This window comes from Onychomys torridus, chromosome 12, assembly GCF_903995425.1.
Source record: "Onychomys torridus chromosome 12, mOncTor1.1, whole genome shotgun sequence".
Lineage (NCBI taxonomy): Eukaryota > Metazoa > Chordata > Mammalia > Rodentia > Cricetidae > Onychomys > Onychomys torridus.
Window position 1 is genome coordinate 13,925,069 of NC_050454.1, and position 21,865 is coordinate 13,946,933.

General features: G+C 40.9%; 1 protein-coding gene across 4 annotated transcripts in view; it reads left to right on the forward strand.

The window, feature by feature from the left end:
* Znf148 (zinc finger protein 148) overlaps positions 1-21,865 on the forward strand; it is a 117,492-nt gene that overhangs the window by 56,116 nt on the left and 39,511 nt on the right. For all 4 annotated transcript variants that reach the window (XM_036203982.1, XM_036203979.1, XM_036203981.1 and 1 more), the window contains 2 exons: positions 177-525; positions 20,672-20,797. In XM_036203982.1, the coding sequence (XP_036059875.1) occupies positions 193-525; positions 20,672-20,797 (459 nt within the window). In that variant the 5' untranslated portion in view covers positions 177-192. The remainder of the gene's footprint in view (positions 1-176; positions 526-20,671; positions 20,798-21,865) is intronic.

Here is a 21,865-nt window from a genome sequence, read left to right on the forward strand (position 1 = left end):
TAAAACTCATCATTTTACTTTTCTAGCCTCTAGAAGTCAATCTTGGTAACTATATGAATTAGATGAGTAAAAACTGTCTCTTGGTGTGTATACCTTTTATAATTTGAATTAAAAATTACCAAGTGATACATATAAACTAATTTGTTATACTTTGTTGCCGAACTTGGTCTTTCTAGGCAGTTATACTTAAGCATGAACATTGACGACAGACTGGAAGGATTATTTCTTAAATGTGGCGGCATAGACGAAATGCAGTCTTCCAGGGCAACGGTTGGAATGGGTGGAGTGTCTGGCCAGTCCACCGTGTCTGGAGAACTGCAGGAGTCAGTACTTCAAGATCGAAGCTTGCCTCACCAGGAGATCCTTGCTGCAGATGAAGTGCTACAAGACAGCGAAATGAGGCAACAGGACATGATATCGCATGATGAGCTCATGGTCCATGAGGAGACAGTGAAAAATGATGAGGAGCAGATGGAAACACACGAGCGCCTTCCTCAAGGGCTTCAGTATGCGCTTAACGTCCCTGTAAGTACTGTCTCAGATATGAACTAGAAAGAAGGGTTAATACTGGAGTCACCAAAGAAATCACAAAGTTTAAAGACCAATGGTTTGTTTTTTTTTTTTTTTTTTGAGCTGAGGATCAAACCCAGGGCCTTGCGCTTGCGAGGCAAACACTACCACTGAGCTAAATCCCTATCCCGACTAATCGTTTAAGACTGGGTTTCTCTGTATAGATCTGCCTGACTCTGTTGGGATTCGAAGGGTCACCACCACCGCCAGGCCTAGCATCTGTGTTCTTAAAGAGCATAGTCTGAACCTTAAGTGTTTAGAGAAAGGTCACACTCTGGGGTGTTTGTGCATCTTATTCCTGCCCTGTTCTTGTGTGCTGTTACGATTGACCCCAAGGCTTCATGTGCACTAAGAACAGTACACTGCTGCTTGCTTTCATTTTTCCAGATGCCTCCTCGTGGCTTTGTACACACTTGGTTGAAATCTGTCTTTGGAAACTGTATCAGCCCTTTACTCTTTCCTGTCCTAGACATTAGGGCTTGGCACTGAAGGTGTTCTCTTTGGCTTTTTGCTTTTGGTTGATATTTGTTTGTTTGCTTGTTTGTGGCAAGCTGTCACTATATAGCCTAGGATGGCCTGGAATTTGCTGTGTGGACCAGGCCATCCTTAAATTTTCTGATATCTTCCTGCCTCTGCCTCTTTGGTGCTGGAATTTTACCCAGCCCCACGATAATCATTTTTAGGCATCTGTCTTTCTTGTCTTCTTTTACCTTTATATTTATTTGTATTTTGTTTGTTTTGATGAAGAGTCTTGCTGTATAGCCCAGGCTAGCCTCAAATTCATTGACAGTCCTCTTGCTTCAGCTTTTCACCACACCCAGCTATCTGTTTGATTTTACGCAGTGATGAACCATCCGCATGCTTAGTCTTAGTTCTTCCTCACTGGTGCTAGATCCTGAGGGTCTTTTCCCCCTTTGTTATTAATGCTGTACTTTTTCTTTGCTTGAGGATCATCAGAAGCCCTGCCTGGATATTTACATTAGCCATAGCTCCTTGGTGTTTTCAGCATAGATAAGCGCTTCTTCATCACCAGCCTGCCACTTCTACGGACTCGAGGTTGGGCCCTGAAATGGAGACTTGTGTTGCATTCTAGACGGTAGTAGTTTTGTCTACTTTTTGCTGTATCCCAGGGGTTGAAACATGGTGTAAACAACTGGATAACCATTCACATCTATGCATGTGCCAGCTGTACCTGCTCAATTGCAGAGACCCCTTTATAATGGATTACATGAATTGCTGATTGGGCCAGTTGTACATGCCTTTAATGAATCCTAGTCTAACTCTTTTTATACATTATTAGATTTGATTTGATAATACTTTATTTCTCCAACTTATGAGAAAGAGTGTTCTGTAATTTTCTTTGCCTGGATGTCATTGTTTAGTTTTGATGTTTGGTATTGCAAGGCTCAGAACGAGTTAGGAACTAGTCCTTGTTCCTGTTTGCTGGAAAAGAGGAGAGAGTTGATTCATATCCCTCTTACCTGCTTGCTAAAATTCATCAGGATCTGGTGCTTTCTATTTTGGAAGATTTAGAAAATCTTTGGCAAGTTCTCTTTTATAGATGTGGCCCTGTTCAGATCATCTATTTCTTCTATGAGTCTTGGCAGTTTGTCTCAAGGAACTGGTCACTTCGGTCAACCTTTTCCAGGTTTTGGACACAAAGCTGTTTGCAGTTTTCTTTCCTTACCCTTTTAGTGTTGCTTCTTCCTGGTTGAGCTCAGTAGTGGTTTGTTTTCTTGGCCCGGCTGTAGGTGTGTGTTTCTTGTTGAGTTATTACCACCTTTACCATTCTTAGGTTTACTGTGAGGAGTGCTGAACTGTATTTTCAGTGTTGTAGAGCAGGTCGCTAGAGCCTCCTTACCTTGTCAAACTGACAGAGACCACAGAGGGCCTCTGAAGCCCTGGAGCTGGAGTTACAGGTCAAGTCATCTGATGTGGGTACTGGGAACTGAACTCAGGTCCTCTAGAAGAACAGCAAGTGCGGTCAACCACGGAACCATCTCTCCTGCCCCTGATTTCCTGTTTTCAATTCACCGATTTCTGTTGTAATTTTTAGTGTGTGTGTGTGTGTGTGTGTGTGTGTGTGTGTGTGTGAGAGAGAGAGAGAGAGGGGGGGGGGATGGGTGGGGGTGGGGGGGGGGGAGAGAGATATGGATGGATGGATGGATGGATGGATGGATGGAGTGAGTGATGGAGTCAGGGGACAACTTGTAGGAATTTATTCTCTCCTTGCACTCTGTGGGGCCTGGGGATTGAACTCAGGTCTTCAAACATGGCAGCAGGCGCCTTCCCTGGCAGAGCCCTCTCACCAGCCCTGGTCTTCTTTGAATGGAATCAGGTTATTGATTTTAGAGCTTCCATCCTGATGGGCATCCTTCTGAGTGCTGCTTTGCGTCACACACACACACACACACACACACACACACACACACACACACTTTGATGTTGAAGTTCACAGGCTCTCTTTCCTTCTTTCTTTTATCTTTGATTCCTTTGAACTGTGTTTTATTTAGAAGTGCATAGTTTAATTGCCAAGAATTTGATGGAGGGATATTTTCTAACTTTTTTTTTGTTGCTGTTATTTGATTTCTAGTTTTATGTGTTGTCAAGAGTAAATACTGTTTGATTACTGTGTTAATCTTATGGGCAGATTGTGGTCTGCCTTGAGATATTTGAGAAGTACATACATTATACTGTTGGTTGTGTCCAGCAGTCAATAGAGTACAGTAACTTTTATTGGACAGGCTGTAGCCTGAACCTTCACTGTCTTTTAGTTTCTGTAGTGATCTTTCCAGTTGACATAAGACTTCTTACCGCCTTAGTAAAATGACTTCATTGGCTCCTCGTTTCCAGACAGCTAGCGTACTTCTTTCACAGACGGTTCCTGCATTCCCCATATTTTATTCTTTTTTTTTTTTGCTTCTGTCCGTCGTCCCGTCCCATCCCCCGTCAACCCCCCCCCCCCCCCCCCAGGGTTTCTCTGTGTAGTTTTGGAGCCTGTCTGTCCTGGATCTCACTTTGTAGACCAGGCTGGCCTCAGACTCACAGGGATCCTCTGCCTCCCAAGTGCTGGGATTAAAGGTGTGCACCACCACCTGGCTTGTATTTCATTCTCAGGAATCAGACTACATTAGTTCACCAGGTCCACTATGACATCTCGTTTCTTTTGTACGTGGTATATTTATGCCTGCTTTTGAAAGCTTTCTTTGTATGATTTTTATTATGGCCAACTTACTTGACATTTCTTTGCTTGTAAGATTATTGTTACTATCCTTTAAGGCTTATTTTCTAGGTCTTGCCTTTAAATTTTATGAATTAAAAAATATCTTTTCACTATTTTTGATTATGTATATGTGCCATTCTTTTTTTCAAAACAGGGTCTTTCTGTTTTGTAACTCTGGCTCTCCTGGAACTCACTCTGTAGACCAGGCAGGTCTCAACTCACAGAGATCCACCTGCCTCTGCCTCCCGAGTGCGGGGATTAAGGTGTGTGCCACTATGTAAGGGTATATGTGTGTTTCTGTATATGGAGGCTTCCCTGGAGCTGGAGTTACAGGCAGTTGTAAGCAGAGTGCTGAGAACTGAGCTCTGCTTCTTGGCAAGATCAGCATGTATTCTTAATCCCTGAGCCATCTTTCCAGTCCCAAATTTTGTGTTCTAAATACCTGGGCTATGGGAGACAACCTAGGTTTTTGAATGAAGATGCATTTTGTTTTTAATTGAGGAAAGATTTAAATGGGAAAGCTTCTCTCTTTAGTTCAGAGTTCAAACAGCTGCTTACATGTAATCCAGAACCCATCAAGAGATAACATTTTAATTTTCCACAAGGTTGCTTTGTAATTAATTCATGTAGCTCTCATGTCTGGCTGCTTTGGTGAAACCTGTTATTAGTTTATATCCGTGTTGACTGAGTGTTAACACTTCATTCTTTATCCTTGTTGATTGATGTTTTGTAGCTTTAATATCTGACCAGTCATGGTCTTACTCTTCCTGCGTGTGCTTTCTCATTTTAATAAAGCTTTTATTAAATGTATTTGTTGTACTTCTCTTTTTCTGCATCTTTGTATGTCTTCTCTCAAGTTTTCTTTCTGTCTGACTGACTTAGGGTCTATCTTTAAGTCAGAATCAGTTTTCGACTTTATTCTTCATGGAAAATTTGAGATCGGGGGAGTAATCCCTCTAGTTTTGTTCTTTGCAAAACTGTTAGGACAGCGTATGTCCCTGTATTCCATATGCAGACTCAGTCTTAGATTAGAGCCAGCTGGGTTTTTATTTGGATCACGTTGATTCTAGGTGTCGGTTTGATTATAATCACCATGTAAACAGTAGTGGCTTCTAATTCATCAGGCTTTCTTCAATTTACCCCAGCATTGTCTGTAGTTTTCAGTGTTGTGTAATTAAACACATTTTGTTTGGATGCTGTAGCAAATAATGTTGTTTAAAGTATGGATTTTTAGTTGATTCCAAGGATAAAGAACTGCAGTTGCTTTTCCTGTTGGCTGTGTTCTGTGACACTGTCAGTGTCGCCTGTCAGCTCAGAGTCACACTGTAGAGTCCACTGGTTTGCCAACCAGCACACTGCTTGAGCTTCCTTTCTTGTAGAGAACCTTGTTACCCTGCCTGGATTCTGACATCTTGAAATACATTTTAAGAAATGTATTTGCTTGCTGGCGATTGTATCTGGCACCACAAGCCTGCCAGGCAAACACTACCCATGACATGCACACCCCGAGCCCTGCTTTGGCATCTTGCATTGGGTGAGCTCCCTATGCAGTACCCCTAGCTAACAGCGTGGGGACTGAGAGGCTCTTGGGTGGGTGGTAGGAAGAACAGAAAGGGGAAGAGACAGGAGGTAAACAATTGTAATCAGTCCCTACCCGACTCATAATCCTCTGCCCACCTCAAATCTGGCTTCCACTCTGTAGTTTGGTCAATTTGAGGATGTTTTATTAGTGAAAGCAACAACAATATGTGACCCTTTGAGACTGACTTTTCACTTGACGTTTAAATAAATCAGAGCTGTCATCTGCAATCCATTCTTCTTGTTAGGTCACAGGTCGGCATTCTCTTATTGAAAGGATGTTGTGGTTGTTTCCAAGTTTAGCTAGTACAAATGAAGCTGTTGTGGACATAAGTGTGTGTGTGTGTGTGTGTGTGTGTGTGTGTGTGTGTGTGTGTGTGTGTATGTCTGCGGAAGGACTGCCTTCTCTGTTCCTAGACCACTTACATATGGCCACTCCTAATATTTTGCTCTGTCTGTTCATGTGTTCTTCATAGGCTATCACTTACAGGATTATGAGACTTTCCCCCTCCTTAGTAGCACATTGAAATTTTTCTCCACTCTATTCTTTTAAATGTCTGCTTGAGGCTGGGGAAAGGGCTCAGAGGTTAAGAGCACTGACTGCTCTTCCAGCGGTCCTGAGTTCAATTCCCAGCAACCACATGGTGGTTCACAACCATCTCTAAAAGAGATCTGGTGCCCTCTTCTGGCCTGTAGTGCAGGCATATATGCAGGCAGAACACTGTATACATAACAAATAAATTAAAAAAAAAAAAAAAGTCTGCTTGATACACCATTTGTATGGTTACCCAGACTGAGTTGTCACTTCACTAAAATAATGATAAGTAAAACTTAAAAATTGGTCATGCCATTTAACAGATGGTCAGAATTTGCGATTTTATGTAACATTGTTTTATAGTGGGACATAAAGAGACATGAGGAATTTTTTCCCTTCTTAGTCATATATTGTTGTTGGTTGCAAGGGTTAGAATGTAAGTATTCATTGTTTTTCATTGAAAAAGGAGTTTCACCTACACCAGTGTGATCCTGTTTCTCAGTGTGTATAGTCTTAGAGTAACAGGCTCCTCTCAACGTTCTTTTTAGAGTGTTTTTAAAAAATGACATTGAATGTGATTTTCTTCTTTCGTTTGCTCACCCACTTGGAAATCACAAAGAGCCCCTTTTCATATTACCTTTGGTTAGTTTAGAATTAATAGTTGGGTTTTCTCAAATTGTTAACGACTTTAGGTTCTGTACTCTTAGTAAATTGAGTGTCTGTTGAAAGTTCTTTTTGTGGCAACTTCATTCTCAAGGTTTATTTTGATTTTCTACTCTGAATCAGTAAAGACCAACTTTTTAGTGTGTGGTTCACCCATTGGACATTTGTTCTTTATGCTACATTTATATCGAAACTTCCTCAATCTCACTGAACACTTGAGATGCTTGTCAGATGGTGTCTGTCAGGCAGTGTCCACGCAGGCTGCTCATCACTGCTGGCTGTCTCCCTAGACAACGCTGTGTTAGGAGCTTTGCCACCCAACCAGGTTCATCTTAGAAAATGAAGAAACCTCGCTTTCTCATTCTTCCTCAGGTCATCAGGAGGGCTTGAGAGCGGATAAACTTCTCCGTTCTTTCTTTGATGACACGTGTGTTAACCAGAAAGGTTTGTGTCTCTGTGTACAAACTGGAGCACATTATAACACATAACAGTTGTCTTCTCATAAATAGTTGGATTGTATCACTTGAGTGAAAATATTTTATAAATTGGGAGCTATCTAAAAATTCATTTTCTTGTTACAGAGTGTTATACAGAAAATATTTCAGGTATATATAACTCCTGAAAGATTTACTTCAGCAATTATGTGACATTCTCTTAAACATCTTCTAAAAACTTAGGTGTGAGTGTCTGAAGACAGCTTTCAGGAGGCAGTGCTTACCTTCCACCGTGTGGGTCCCAAGGTCAAACTCCAGGCAGCAGGCTTGGAGATGAGTGCTTGTGCCTGATGCAGCTCTCTGTGGCTTTGTGTGACATTTTAATCCTGACTTTCTGTGCTGTAAAGCAGTGTGATAGAATTGTAGCTCTACTTTAATGTGTTTTGTTCCTTTGAATAAGTTTTTAATAGGCTCAGAAACTCAAAATATATTTCACCATTGGAGTGAGACTTCTGTTTTGCTTTGGAGTTTTAAATTTTTCTGAAATCCTATCATTAAGGAAGATGGCATAGACAATTATAATTATAAAGTATACTTTTTCAAAGTTATTTGTAATTTATAGTCTGTTCTTAATTACTATTGCATATCTTTTTCAGATTCATTTGAGAGACTCAGTAGTAATGTATTACATTTGTGGGCTATTGATTCTTAGCTTTTGTTAGGGCTATGTTTCCAGAGGATATGCATTTTTAACACTGAAATACTTCTTACTTCAGCATAGTCTGGGTATAATTTGTAGAGGCAGTTGAATTAGACTCGTGTTGGATAGAATAGGTAATAACAGATTTGTCAGCTCCAGGCTTTCATTTTTTCCTCCTGTGCAAAAAGCCCTTAGAAGACTTCCTTCACAGGAGTCAGGTTCTGACAGAGAAAACATGACTGAATGAACCTTCATAGTCTTTGATGAGAATTATGGTATTGCTCACAATTACTGATGTCAATTCTTTTTATTAATTTATGTATGTATTGAGACTAGGTTATACTATGTAGCTTTAACTGGCCCAGAACTCACTATAGTCCTGGGCTGGCCTCATACTTACAGACATGCCCATCTCAGTTTGTAAGTGGACGAATACAGTAACACTTTCACAGGTTGAGTTACTTTATCTGTAAGAAATATTTTAGATTTTGGCCTTTTCTTTTGGATTTTGGATTATTTACATATGAATAATAATATTTTTGTGATAGGACCCAGGTTAAAACAGGACAGTCATTTTTGTTTCATGTACACTTTATTACACAGAGCCTGGAGATAATTTTATGCAAATTTTTACTGTGTATTTTGAGTGTAGCCCTATACATGAAGCCAAGATCGCAAGGTCCCACTTGGGTCATCATGTCAGCACCCACAATGGAGATTTTGGAATTTGGAATAGTTTGAGTTTTGGATTAGGAATGCTTGATTTGTAGTTGTTTATTTTAGTGAGCAACCCCAGCATACTCTGCTTTTTCACTATTTTCCTCTGATCATAAAAGAATCTGACCTAACTCACCATCCTTTTATCCCTGTAGGTGGATACTGATTATTACAGGTTTCTCTCTAGATGACTTTATGAGAATTTACAAGTTGGATTTCGTTTAGGTCAGGGCTAAAGGCTCAGCTTAGCTGGGTCAGAGGTGTCTGTTGTGCATGTATTCTGTTATAAAATAACCACGTAGTTATTACAAACGTTAAACTACTATAACAAGAATAATAGCACACAGAAAAAGCAAAAGTTGTTTAGCCATTTTTGTAACTCAGTTATAGTGTGCTTACCTAGGATGTGTAAGGTCCTGGCCAGGGTTCAATCTCCAGAAACACAAACACAAGTGTGTGCCAGGCTTCAGTCTCCAGAAACACACATGCTTTTGTGTGTGTGTGTGTGTGTGTGCACGCGCGTGCGTGTGTGCGCATGTGCACAGCATGTGCATGCACGCGTGCATGCCTAGAAGAATGAATGGCCAGGGATTCTTTATTTCTATCTTTTCCTATTCTGATCCCAAAGAGATTACAAATACTGATATCCTAGAAAAATTTTAATTTGTAGACAAATACTGGTTTATTTCTATATAGTATGCTTTAGAGATATTATATATTATGTGAGAATTCCATCACATCACATTGAAATTGTGCTTATTTAATGATATTTTGTGTAGATTTTCATGCCATTGCATATAAAACTGCCTTATTTATTTATTTATTTGGTTTTTCGGGACAGGGTTTTTCCTTGTAGCTTTGCGCCTTTCCTGGATCTTGCTCTGTAGACCGGGCTGGCCTTGAACTCACAAAGATCCGCCTGCCTCTGCCTCCCAAGTGCTGGGATTAAAGGCATGCGCCACCACCGCCCGGCTGCCTTTTTTATTTTTAATAGCCAGTTAAATAGTATGCTATTTTTTTCCTTGACATTTAAGTTATTGCTAGGTCTGTTTATTTGAGTGAAATAATGATAAAAGGAATGCTTGTGCATGTATCTATACACACATATTTAGATTCTTTTGTATATGCATGTACAGAAGATTTAGACCCTTTCTTTACATGTGTTTATTAGATCAGAACATTTATAAAGAAAATTAAATTGTTAGGCTCATAAATTTAAGTTACATAAATGTAGTCAAAAGCATCTCCCATGTACCTAGATCAAAGCATAGAACATCACTAGTGACCCTGAGACATGCCATCCTCCCATTCTTATTACCCTTAGGCTTTTATCATGTTTGTTAGCTTGCTTGAGTTTGAATTTGATATATATAAATATAACCATATATATACATACATACATATATATATACATACATATATATATATATATACATATATACATATATTGTGTATTGTGGGTTTGTTTATTGCTTGTGAAATACAACTATCATATGCCTTTAGTAGGTTATTCTCATTCCTGAATTTTTGTTCATTCTAGTATTGTAGACAGTTGACTGTTTCTAGAGTGGGCTGTAAGTGTGCTCAGTGTAGCTTGTTTGCCCAGCCAGCACAGGGGCTAGTTTCAATCTCCAGCACATCTTTCTTCCTCTCCTCCACCTCCTCCCCAGAAGGCCTGTCTCTGTGTACTGACCGTTCTGAGGGCGCTGCTTTGAGTTTTCGTGCATATTTATACCTACTGCTTCTGGTTGTTTCCTCAGGAGACAGTTCTGTAGTTGGCAATGTCCTGCTTCCTGCCAGAGTTTTTGATTGGTTCAGCAATTTATAAAAACTGCTTGGAGCAGTCCTTGTATCTGGTTTTGTCATGCACTAGATTGTAATTGTAGCCATTTTAGCTGTACAGTGGAATGGGATATGATTTTAGTTCCCCTTTCACTGGTAACTAGTGAAGTTTGGTACCTTGTCATGTTTAGTGACACTTCATGTATTATTGCTTGAGTTGAGTTTCTGCAGGTGATGTGAGAATCAAAACAACTTTTTGATTACTGTTTAGTTTTTGAAAACTATCCCAGAGAAATTTTGTTTCCCATTGATAGCACCCTAGGGGGATTGTAAGATAAGATATGGCTAATAGAGGTGCTTTTCTTCCTTCATGCCTTCCTCCCTGTCTCCTTTCCTTCCTTTCTTTCCTCCCCTCCCTCCCCTCTCCCCCCCTTTCCCTCTTTCTTATTTGTTCTTTTATTATGTCCAGGGTACCATAGTTTGGCCTCAAACTCACTGGGTAGCTGGGGAGGACCTTGAAGCCTTGCTTCTTTTGCCTCCACCTCCCAAGTGTGAGGATTACAGCCGTGTGCTGCCTACCATTCCTGGGAAGTCTTCCTTCTTTCTAATAATGAGGGCTGGTACTAGACTGGAGTGGATGTCATTTTAGAATAAGAAAGTTATATACACTTACCGCGAAAATACTACAAGTTTTAAACTATAAACAACATAAAAATGGCTGCTGTAGTCTTAAGACCCTAGAATAACCACTATTAGTGTTTCTTAGATAGTCTTTTGGAATTTCTTTTTGGTTTTGTTTTCCTGTGTAGGTATTTGTGTGTTTGGGCATTGTTTGCCCTAAACATGTTAGTGTATCTGCATGAAGTTGTAAGAATGTCTTTTCATACTTCTCTTTAGCACTTAACCTTCCCCATGAATAGCTCCTGTCACTCATGTTAATCGGGTGTGATGTTACTAATACCTGTATAAATCCTGTACTTTATTGTTGTCTATTAAATTTTGTAGTTTTTATTATCATAAATAATATTGTAGTATTTGAACATTGTAAGGGTTTTTGATTTCTTCAGTATGGAGTTTTTTAGGCTTTGAATATGTATTGGTTAAACTATAATTAACAGCAGCAAAAAACCAATGAATTCAGTTTTTTTGTAGTGGTATTTGAAAATTCCAATTTCATATCTTTATAAATGATGTAGCAGAAGAATTTTAAAATACCTTTCTGTGTTTACATCTGATCCCAAGAAGGTAACAAAGTTTCTCATAGGCTAGAGAAGAAAAGTAAAAGAGAATCAGCAGATGGGAATATACATAAACGTCTATGTATATAATTTTTATTTAACTTTGTGTATTGTTATTTGGGGTGGGGGTATGTGCCATGTGGAGGTCAGAGGACAAATTTGTGGAAGTCAGTTCTCCCCTTTTGTCTTTTCATGGATTCTAGAATCAAACTCAGGTCGTCAGGCTAGTGTAACAAGCATTTTACCTGCTGCACTGCCTTGCCAGTCCTGGAAATGGACAATCTCATGTCAGATTGTCCTTGAGGAGATACTTTGACACACCATATCTATCATTCAGTATGGCTGTTTATTCTGTAGGAGTGTAACCCAGCACAGCCGTTGCTTATTTGTTTGCTCATGTTGTCCAGTTTGGGCCTTAGGAACTCTGTCTATCATCTGACTGACCCCTTTGGACATATCTGACCCTTTTTCTCACCCTTGAGGTTCCGGCAGCACAGTGTTTTAGTTTTCACCACACACTCTTTCTTCCTGTCCTAGATGTGGACTCAGCTATTTCCTGAGTTTGTTTGTTTGTTGTAGTTTGATACTGATAAATAGAAACAAAGTTCTGGGGGCTGGGTGCAGTGAGTGTCGGTCTTTCTTGATGATCTCAGCCAGCAGACCTAGGAAGTTCAGGTGTGTCTGCCCACCCACATGTGTGAGCAGCATTTATACATGTGCCTTTATTTTATGCGGACAAGCATTTCTATGAAGAGAGATTGGATGGAGGAGGAGGAGGAGGAGGAGGAGGAGGAGGAGGAGGAGGAGGAGGAGAGGACATGACTGAGGTGTGTCTAAATCAGCTGTCATTCTGAGGACTTGGAAGAGCTTTTGCCGTGTTGATTACATTAATATTTACTCTATCAGAAATTAAAATTTAAAAACAAAAATATTATAGTTAATAACATCTTTGTTAATAAAAACTTTAAAAAGTTTTTAGATTTGCTTTTATTTTATGCTTTTGAGTATGTTTCCTACATGTATGTCTTTGTACTACATGTGTGTTTAGTACCAGTGGAGGTCATACAGATTGGAACTGGAGTTACAGGCAGTTTGAGCCAGTGTAATGTCGGGAATCAAACCCAGGTCCTCTGTAAACACAGCACATACTCCCAAACACTGAACCATTTTTTCGGTTCCAACCTTTTTTTGTTTTGATTTTGGTTTTGTTTTTTTTGTGACAGGATTTCTTTATATTGCCTTGGTTGACTTAAGAACTTGCTGTGTAGAGCAGGATGGCTTTGAACTTAAAGAGATCCACCTGCCTGTTTCCTGAATTCTGGGAGACACCACCATGTCTGGCCTTGTTTTGTTAAGATCTACTACTAATTATTATTATTTTTGTGTGTATGTTTGTACCTGTGTAAATTTCTGTGCACCATGTGCATATGGGTGCCCTTGGAGGCCAGAAGTCATCTGATCCTCTGGAACTGGAGGTACAGGTGGTTTTGAGCAACCTAATGTAAGTGCTAGGAACCAAATCTAGGGCCTTTCCAAGAGAAGTAAGTACTCTTAACTTCTGTACTACCCTGCAAAAACAACTTTCATAAAGCAAAAAAATTGAATGAGAAGTGAGTTGTACATTTTTGTAGCTCTTGTCATTGTCTGGCTCAGTATAAGATGTTTGGATTTTATACTTACTAACATCCAGTCTCGGATGCTATCACTTGTTAAACAACCATAAAATGATACTGTGCTCAGGAGAACGTATGTGAGACACGAAAATGGATGTTGTGACTGCTGTTTGATCAAGAAATGCGACAGAGAGAGTGTGTCAGGGCTCTTCAGGAAACCCCACACTTGAGAATCGTTGATATAAATGTACTGAAACACTTATTGGAAGTGTATTACTGAACCATTTCAGAGCAGTTGCCTTGAGGCAAAGGAGAGAGCTTAAGTTCATTCAGTGTGCTGAAAGTTAGAAGAATAGAATTTCCAACTAGAAGTGAGGAACTTTACTTCATTAAGATAACTTGATTTACTGACTCTATTCACTTTGTCTGTAGGTAACTATAAGATGCTGATCCTGGAACAACATTGAAATTTATCGTAATAAGTATACTTGGGATTCCTCAGCCTCCTCAGAGTCGATAACAACTGTCCCCTTCTTCACCTAACAGATACAGTTCCTTATAAGAGTTTGCCTATAATCGTGGGTCAGGCAGAAGGTCTCACAAGCTGCTGGCTGTCAATGTGTAGCTTTACCTCCCTGCCCTATTCTGTAGCTTTGGGAGCTTAGAATTTGAAATCTGCCTGTTGGCTGGTTATATCTTGTTCTATCAAAAGTGTCCAGAGTCAGTCCCTCTAGCTTTCCTTCCCTTCCTCTGTCCTCTCCTTCCATGTTCTGCCTTGGATTTCGTCTTTCCTATATTCCAGAACACCCCAGGTAGTGCTAGCATTCTTTCTTTAGCCCAGTCTATTTGCAGCGTTGTGTCATAGCTGCTTTTTCATGCTTAACGTTTGTTACACTTGTGATCGTCTTGATTCATCAGTTCTCCAGGCTGTGTTTGGGACAGGCTCCTTCTGTTCTTGTTTGCATAGATATGTATTACTTTTACTCTCTGCATAACCAATTCTTTCTACATTTGGAGTCAGTTATTTGTCTGGATATGCCAAATGCAGATTATTCTTTCAAAATCGTTGACTTTAAGGGGGATATTAACTAAAAAAGTTTGAGTCCACAAGAATTTGTAGCAGACATTGCATTGCATTTCTAAGAAGAGGCGAAGGAGCTGATGGAGCCAGGGGTGGCATTATAGAGAGGTTCTGAAGCAGCAGAGCCTTGATGATGGGCGGGAGTGGGGTCGGGTGGAGATCATTAGCAAAGTAGACCTCATTAATATGTCAGCCAATAGCTGTGTATATTACATTGTTAGCATTATTGGGTCTGGGGAAAGAGAGTTGGGGAGGGAGGCCAGTTTGGAAGTAAAAATTAGAAAGAATAAGATAATGACAGACTTGGAAATCTAATTAAGTCTCTCATCCATGAAACCTGTCAAGTTGTCATCTCTTTCTGATTCTCCCTTTGCTGTTTTTCCTCTGTACCATTCATTCAATTAGGTAGAGAATGGCGTGCTGTCTTGAAGTACTAGTTTTTTGTTGCGAGTCAGAACTATGCCATTTGTACATTTAAAGACCTGGGAAAAGGAGACCTCATAGATAGAATGTGTTTTTCACATCTAGAGTGTCCACCCATAAGCACTCAGTAAGTTTTTGTTTTATTTTTTATAAATTCTTTTAGCTTTACTGAATTGGTACCAAATGGGCACTTAGTAGCAATCAGATGAGTACAAGATACAGGAAATTACAGCAAAGAGTGTGTGTGTGTGTGGCATCTTTAAACCGTAAGATGCATATACTTCCTAGTAGAGAAATGGAACAAGTCTTAGAAAAGAAAGGAAGTCAGGACTCTGAACTTAACTTAGACTCCGGGCTTGAGAGTTAAGGGAAGGGTTTAAACAGCTCCTAAGTCTCTCTATATAAGAATAAAGTGGTGCATTTGAGAACTGTAAGAGAACCACACGGAGAGCAAGCAGTGGGCATGTGCAGGACTCAGGCAACATGGACCATGGCAAGAGCAGAGGGTTTAGAGTTCTAGGTGGTGAAATATTTGGGTTTGGTTAATGGGTTTTGGAGTCAGGGTGATAATTCTGAATAGAAAACTACACTGAAATTCAGGCTTTGAGGTAGCCGGAGGGTGCTGTGAGGGACTGGATAACCTGACTGAACTCAAAACAACAGGGAACACCAGGTGTTTGTTTTTAAGTTTGATGTATTTTATTTGGGTGTGGTGGGGAACACCGTTAAGGCCAGTACTGAGGAGGCAGAGGCAGGCAGATCTCTGTGAGTTCAAGGCTAGCCTGGTCTACAGAGCGAGTTCCAGGAAAAACAAAAACAACAACAAAAATTGATGTGTTTTGCAGACTGATTTTTTTTTTTTTTTTTTTTTAAAGATTCTATTATGGTTTTCAAAAATCTGGTAAGCTAGTCTTTTTAGATAGATGCTTAACCATTTCGTGTGTGTGTGTGTGTGTGTGTGTGTGTGTGTGTGTGTGTGTTTTGAGACAGGGTTTCTCTATGTAATAGTTTAGATAGATGCTTAACCATTTCTAGTGTGTGTGTGTGTGTGTGTGTGTGTTTTGAGACAGGGTTTCTCTATGTAATAGTTTTGACTGTCCTAGAACTCACTCTGTAACTCTGTAGACCAGGCTGGCCTCGAACTCACAGAGATCCGTCTGCCTCTGTCTCCCGAGTGCTGGGAATAAAGGTGTGCCCACCACCACCCGGACTCGGTTAGCCGTTTCTTGACACCTGCTTTTACTGATACCGCAGTTGAATTTGTGTGAAGAGCAACACTGAGAAAGTGATTTTTCTTTCAGCAGGCGTTCTCAGGCTGAGGAGTTAGCTCAGCTGGTAGAGTGCTCGCTTCCTAGCTCTGCTCGGTGATCTATCGCCAGCAGCACAGGAACCAGACAGGGCAACACAAGGCTGCAGAAGGTAGAGGTAGAATGAGAAAGCAGGGTCACTGGAGCTGGAGAGGTGGCTCAGCAATTCAGAGCACTTGCTGCTCCTGCAGAGAAGCAGCATTCAAGTTCCAGGGCCTACATTGGGTGGTTCGGAGCCTCCATGGGCCCTGTGTCTTCTAGCCTCACTGGGCATCCATGCATGCAGACACACATATGTTCACAAAAATAAAATAAAAATAAGTTAACTTCAAAATGTTGAGGTCACCCTGGAGTACAATGAGACTCTGTACTAAATTTACTAAAAAATGAAACCTCTCAAGGAAGAGGCCAGATGGCTTAATGAATGTCTCTTTGTCACATTTGTAGATGTGTTTTCTTGATTTTGCAGATTACTGTTGTAGTCTTGCTTGGACCAAGGAAGGCTGAAATTCTTTCACATGTTGTATACTTTCTCTGTGTTTGAGTTTCCCAGCATCTTTGACAAACTTGCATATTTTATTATTCTCTCCCTGTGTATGTGTTGTATGTGTATAGGCACACATGCCATGGCATGTGCACAGAGGTTATAGGAGAACATTATGGAGTCAGTTCTCTCCTTCACCTTTCTGTTTTTCCAGGGATTGAACCCATGTCTCCAGGATTGCTCAGCAGCACTTGGCTCCACTGAACAATCTCTCTGCACCCTCCCCTCTGTCATCTTTCTGTAAATGGTTGCAGTGAGGAGCAGCTTGGCTGAAGATGGCTTATGTGAGAGTGGACTGTGTACTTGAGATGAGGCACAGTTAGAAGTCAGATGGGAAGGAGATTAGTTCATTCCATTTTGAGCAACAGACTTTTTGGACCATTCTAAAACTATAATTTACTGTCTGTTTGGGTTTGTGCCTTTTTTATAAGTGTGACTAATATTTGAAAATGATAATATTAATATAATCATTTTCATGTATATATAAGTAAAACTGCATTTTTTTTTCTTTTAAGCTGTGCTCGTAAAGACTTTAGTTTGTGATTGCAAACTTAGGGGTGTGTCTTAACTGTACTAAAGAGTTCCTGTTGCTTTCTTTTTTCTGTTTTGGCTTTTTTGAGACAAGTTCTCTGTTTCATCCTGTCTGTATTGGAACTCACAGAGGTCTGCCTGCCTCTGCTTCCTCCAAACTGGGATCACAGACCACCCTGCCCTGTGAGCTCTTTATTGCTGCAGGTTCAGTTTCATGTTTGATTTTCCGTCAGTTTACAAACTGAAAGGTATGTTTGAGTTGCCTTTTGGAGCAGTTCCCCAGCTGCTTTCTGTCTCTCATCTCTATGTGTTGTATACCCAGCCTGAATATGTGGCTGTGTTTCAGCGAGCCTCAGAATCAAGGTGGTAACTGTGCCATTCTGTGCCATCTTCAAATAACTGACACCAAAATTACTCTCTTGTTCTGTAGCCTAGGAGAATCCTCAGCTGAGTCACCCTGGCTTGTTGACCTGGATTCCACAGTTCTTCTCTTCAGGGGCTCATGGCCCTTCACTTCCTTGTTTTGCCATTCTGTTTGGCCAACCATTCTGTTTGAACCTGTGGCTCCCAGAGGTTAAGCATTCTACTCCGGCATCCCTAACGGCCACCTGTCTTCTAGTTCACACCGAGTCTGTAAGATGGTCCTTGTCTTTGACACCATCTTTTTTGTAGCTTTTTTCAGATGCAGTCATGCTAACTGTTGTTTTAGGGGCACAAGCCTGAGCCTTCGCAGCCCTACCAACTAGGCTTGGGCTCCCGTCCCCAGCTCCCAGACCAGCTCCCAGAGGAGCAGCAGTGAAAGGCACAGAAGGGGAAGGCAGGCAGTTGGTGGCTCACACTGAGAAGAGGCCCAGTGATTTGCAAGGCCATCGTTGGGGTTTGAACAGAAAGCAAGAGCGGAAGGGCATCACTGAGTAGTCATGGTCAAGGTGTGCCTCTTATCTGGGCTTAGTCTGTCCTGGGGGGCTCTGGCAATTTGTCAGAATTGTGTGACGTTCCTTTCCCAGGAGACTTTTCCCCTCTGGCTGCTGGCACTTTGGGCTTTGGCTATCCCCTTCCCTTGTGTGAGATTTCTGGGGAAATAGCAATTCCTTAGGGCCAGTGTTTGAATGGCCTCATAGGCAGTGAGGCTCTTTGTTCTTGTCAGAAGCTTAAATCATGAGCACTTTTTGTGTACTTGGATGATATTCAGAGACTTCTGAATTTTGTAGCAGAATTTCAAAAATTTTGTTTTTGTTTTTAAGAATAAATTTAAAAGGTTGTGGTGAACAGGGTTGACTGAGCATCCTCAATCTGATAAGAATTGACTGTGTCATTAGTGACTTATAACTTTGGTGTGCTAAAGACAAGCAGCTCTGGACCAAGACTTGAAGACAGGACAACAGTGTTGACATCATACGTTTCTTGGACTCTGTTTCTCTAATTAATTGTAAGCATTATGTCTTGAGTAAACCTTACATAACTTCATAATTATACATTTGGTAATGATTTGTTGACAAGTCTAGGGAGAAAGTGGCTCTATAAAAATATTAAGCATAGGAAGGGGAAAATATTGAGCGTTAAAAACATTGTTTTCATTATTTGATTTAGTTTTCTTTTGATATGATCAGTTTTTAAAATTTTGTACCATTTTCTTGGTGTAAAAACAGACATCAAGATATACACATGTGGACTTTTAGTTCCTGGTACTGTATTGACTTGTTGGAACCTAACCTTCTTTGTGCTTGTAACCTCAGCATTAGCCTTTAGCGTGGCAATGAAATCGGAGCTGTTGACCTCCACTGCCTGCTGTTAGGTCTTACAAACGTCCCTGGCCAAGACCTCATTCATCTTTTTTTCCCTCTGGTTCAACAAAATTTCTCAGGTTCATGAACTGTTTTTGTTTCTCAAAGCCTATTAATTAGTTTGTTAACACTTTGTTTAATTTGCTGCACATATGCATACAGTCACTCTGTGTAGGGTCAGCAAAAGATGAGAATACAATTTTGGGGTGGTTGATCACAAAAGACGTTTTCACGTGCACATGACAAGCAGAAATCAGGCAGGTTTATTCAGTGTGCACACAGTGGGAAGAGCTGTGTAAAGAGGTCCAGAGCTAAGCCGTGTTTTTAGAGCACTGACGTGAGCTTCAGGGTTAGAGGCATTGACTGGTGTGGGGCAAGAGGTAATTCAAGTGACCAGTCCTGTCATGTCTTAGCTCTGTCTGATCTGGAAGAAGTCTTGCTCACAGGGATGGGAGGTTACTAGGATAGGGTTTCTTCAGCTCCAGAGGACTCCGTCCTGTGAGTGTCCTGGGGATCCATGGTGACACAGGAGAAAGGTTAAGGCCAGTGATGTATCTATGCCATCAACCGTTCAGGAGAGAGAGAGATTACACAGACACGCCTGGAGAGGTGGACAGGGAACTCAAAGTAAAGGGGACAAAGAGAATCATAGAGAAGCCAGGCTTTTATCTTGAGTTTAGTTCCTTGAAGCCCAAGTGAGGAGTCAGTGCTTTTTAGCAAAGGTGGTCTGTTTCTAAGTGCCTGTTACAATGCTCCGCTGTGTATGAATATTCTCAATCTTGAGGGAGCTATCGAATCAGCTAATCTAGCCTTACGGTTTTCCAGGGCAAGTGATAAACTAGTATATGTGAAAGGGCAGACCTTAATGACAGAGCATATAGGTGAACATAATATTTTGTTTGTGTTCTGACAAATAAAGCTTACCTGGAGATCAGAGTGTGGAGCTAGCCACTAGTTAGCTATAGAGGCCAGGCAGTGGTGGCTCACCTATAATCTCAGCACTTGGGAGGAGGAAGCAGGGAGATCAGGAGGCCACTCTGGGCTACACGAGATTGAATTGGTCTACAAGAGAAGCAGAGTGCTGGCTTTTAATCCCAGCACTAGGGAGGTGGAGACAGGAATATAAAGTGGGCGGAGACAGGATCTCCCCATTAGGTGTGAGGATTTGTGGAGGTAAGTTTCTAGTGGCTGCTGCTCTGCTCTGATCCCCAGGCAAGCTAGACACAGCAAAGTATCCTACAACAGAGGGTGCTTCTAGAGCAGAGCCAAGGAGATGGAGTCACTTCTGTTGGGAGTCACACTTGTTACAAGCACCGTGAGTGTGAGTGCTAGTGAAAAGAGTGTAGTGTCAGTAACCGTGCACAAGATCTGTTCTCCGTAACTTCCTGACTGTAGTTATGCTTAGAAGAGTTAACACAAGGGACTTCGTACTTGTTACTGACTTTAAGATAAGGTTTGCTGTGTAGCCTGGGCTGGCCTCAGCCTCAGGATTCTTGTCTTTTAGTCTCCCAAGTGTTGGAACTCTAGGCATGTGTTACCATGCCATTTCATTTCTGATACCCACCCCCACACCCCTTGTCTCTGAACAGTTTTGTAACATTGTTGATTAACTATCCTATGGTTTGCTTTTATTTATCCCACTTTGCCAGAGTGGACTTTATTGTGGTTGGTTTGTTTTGATTCCGTGTGCAGGGAGAAGGGACAGATGACAAGGAGTTAATACCAATAAACCTTTTTTGGCTAAATTCAAGCAACTTAAGAAGTATAGAATGAGTAGGCAGAGCCTACTTGGAGTCCATCCTTAAGTTTCAGTCTGTCTGTCCTGTGGGTGGTGTCCTAGCCTCCCAAACAATACCCTCAGGTTATTCTGTTAGAAGTTGTACTTCTGCACAATGCACATTGGACTTGATGCGGTTCTAAAATCAGCTTTGTTTTTTTTTTTACACAGATAAGTGTAAAGCAGGAAATTACTTTTACTGATGTATCTGAGCAACTGATGAGAGACAAAAAACAAGTCAGAGAGCCAGTAGACTTACAGAAAAAGAAGAAGCGGAAACAGCGCTCTCCTGCAAAAGTAAGAGAATGTGTTAAGGTGTGGCCACTAACCTTTCCCTTTTCAGTTGTTGGTTTATCTTGTGGACAGGAACCTGTTTGGACCTTAAACCAGATGCAGAAGTCTTAACATGGTTTAGTACATTGGTGTGCTCCACCAGCTTCTGCAGGAGGGATGGAGGAGAGGCACACATCCCTGTGTGGATGTGGGGGGCCATGACTTGTCATTTCTCTCTCTTCCACTTGTATCTCTTTTTTCCTAAAAATGAATTTCTGTCTCTCCATGTCTCCTTTGTATTTAAAAACTAACAAGATAGTAGGTCTTGCTTGTTGTTCATATTTTAATACGAGTGCTAATGTTTCATGGAAGTTTACACTGACTGTTCATCAGAGACACCTCTAATAGAATGTGCGCTCCCCGAGGGCAGAGGGCTCATTTTGTCACTGTATCAAGGCCCTGAAGGGGGAGGCTACATGAACCCCAAATATTTTGTCACTCAAGGAATGGATTGGTAAAAATGCTATGAGGAGTTGGTCTGCTTCTGGACTTTTCTCTTTCAGTGTCAAGGTCTTGATGTTGTGGAGTATGTAGCATTGACAAGTCATCTTCAGTTAGTTCTCCCATGGTTTCACCCTGTGTGGTAAAGAAACTGCTACCCCTCCGTCCCCTTTCTTCAAACAGAGTCTTATATAGCCGAAGCTAGCCTTGAATATGTAGCCAAGAATGACTTTGGGTTTCTTATTCTCCTGTTTCTACCTCTTAAGTGCTAGGATTACACAGGAGTGTCCTACCATGCATAGTTTTAGGCAGCGCTGGTATTGAACCCAGGGTTTTACGCATCATGGACAAGTGCTTTGCATCCTGAGATACATCTTTGGTTCCCCCTTTATATATATATTTTATTTTTATTTATATTTATTATATATATATATATATATAATTTTTTTTAAGGGCATAGTCTTGGTAGGACCTAGACTATACTGGCTTTGAACTTGGAATCTTCTACCTCCATCTCCTGATTACTAGCATGAACTACCATGCTGATTCAGTAGCAGGATCTTTTTGATGGCTGCTTACTGTAATTTTTAT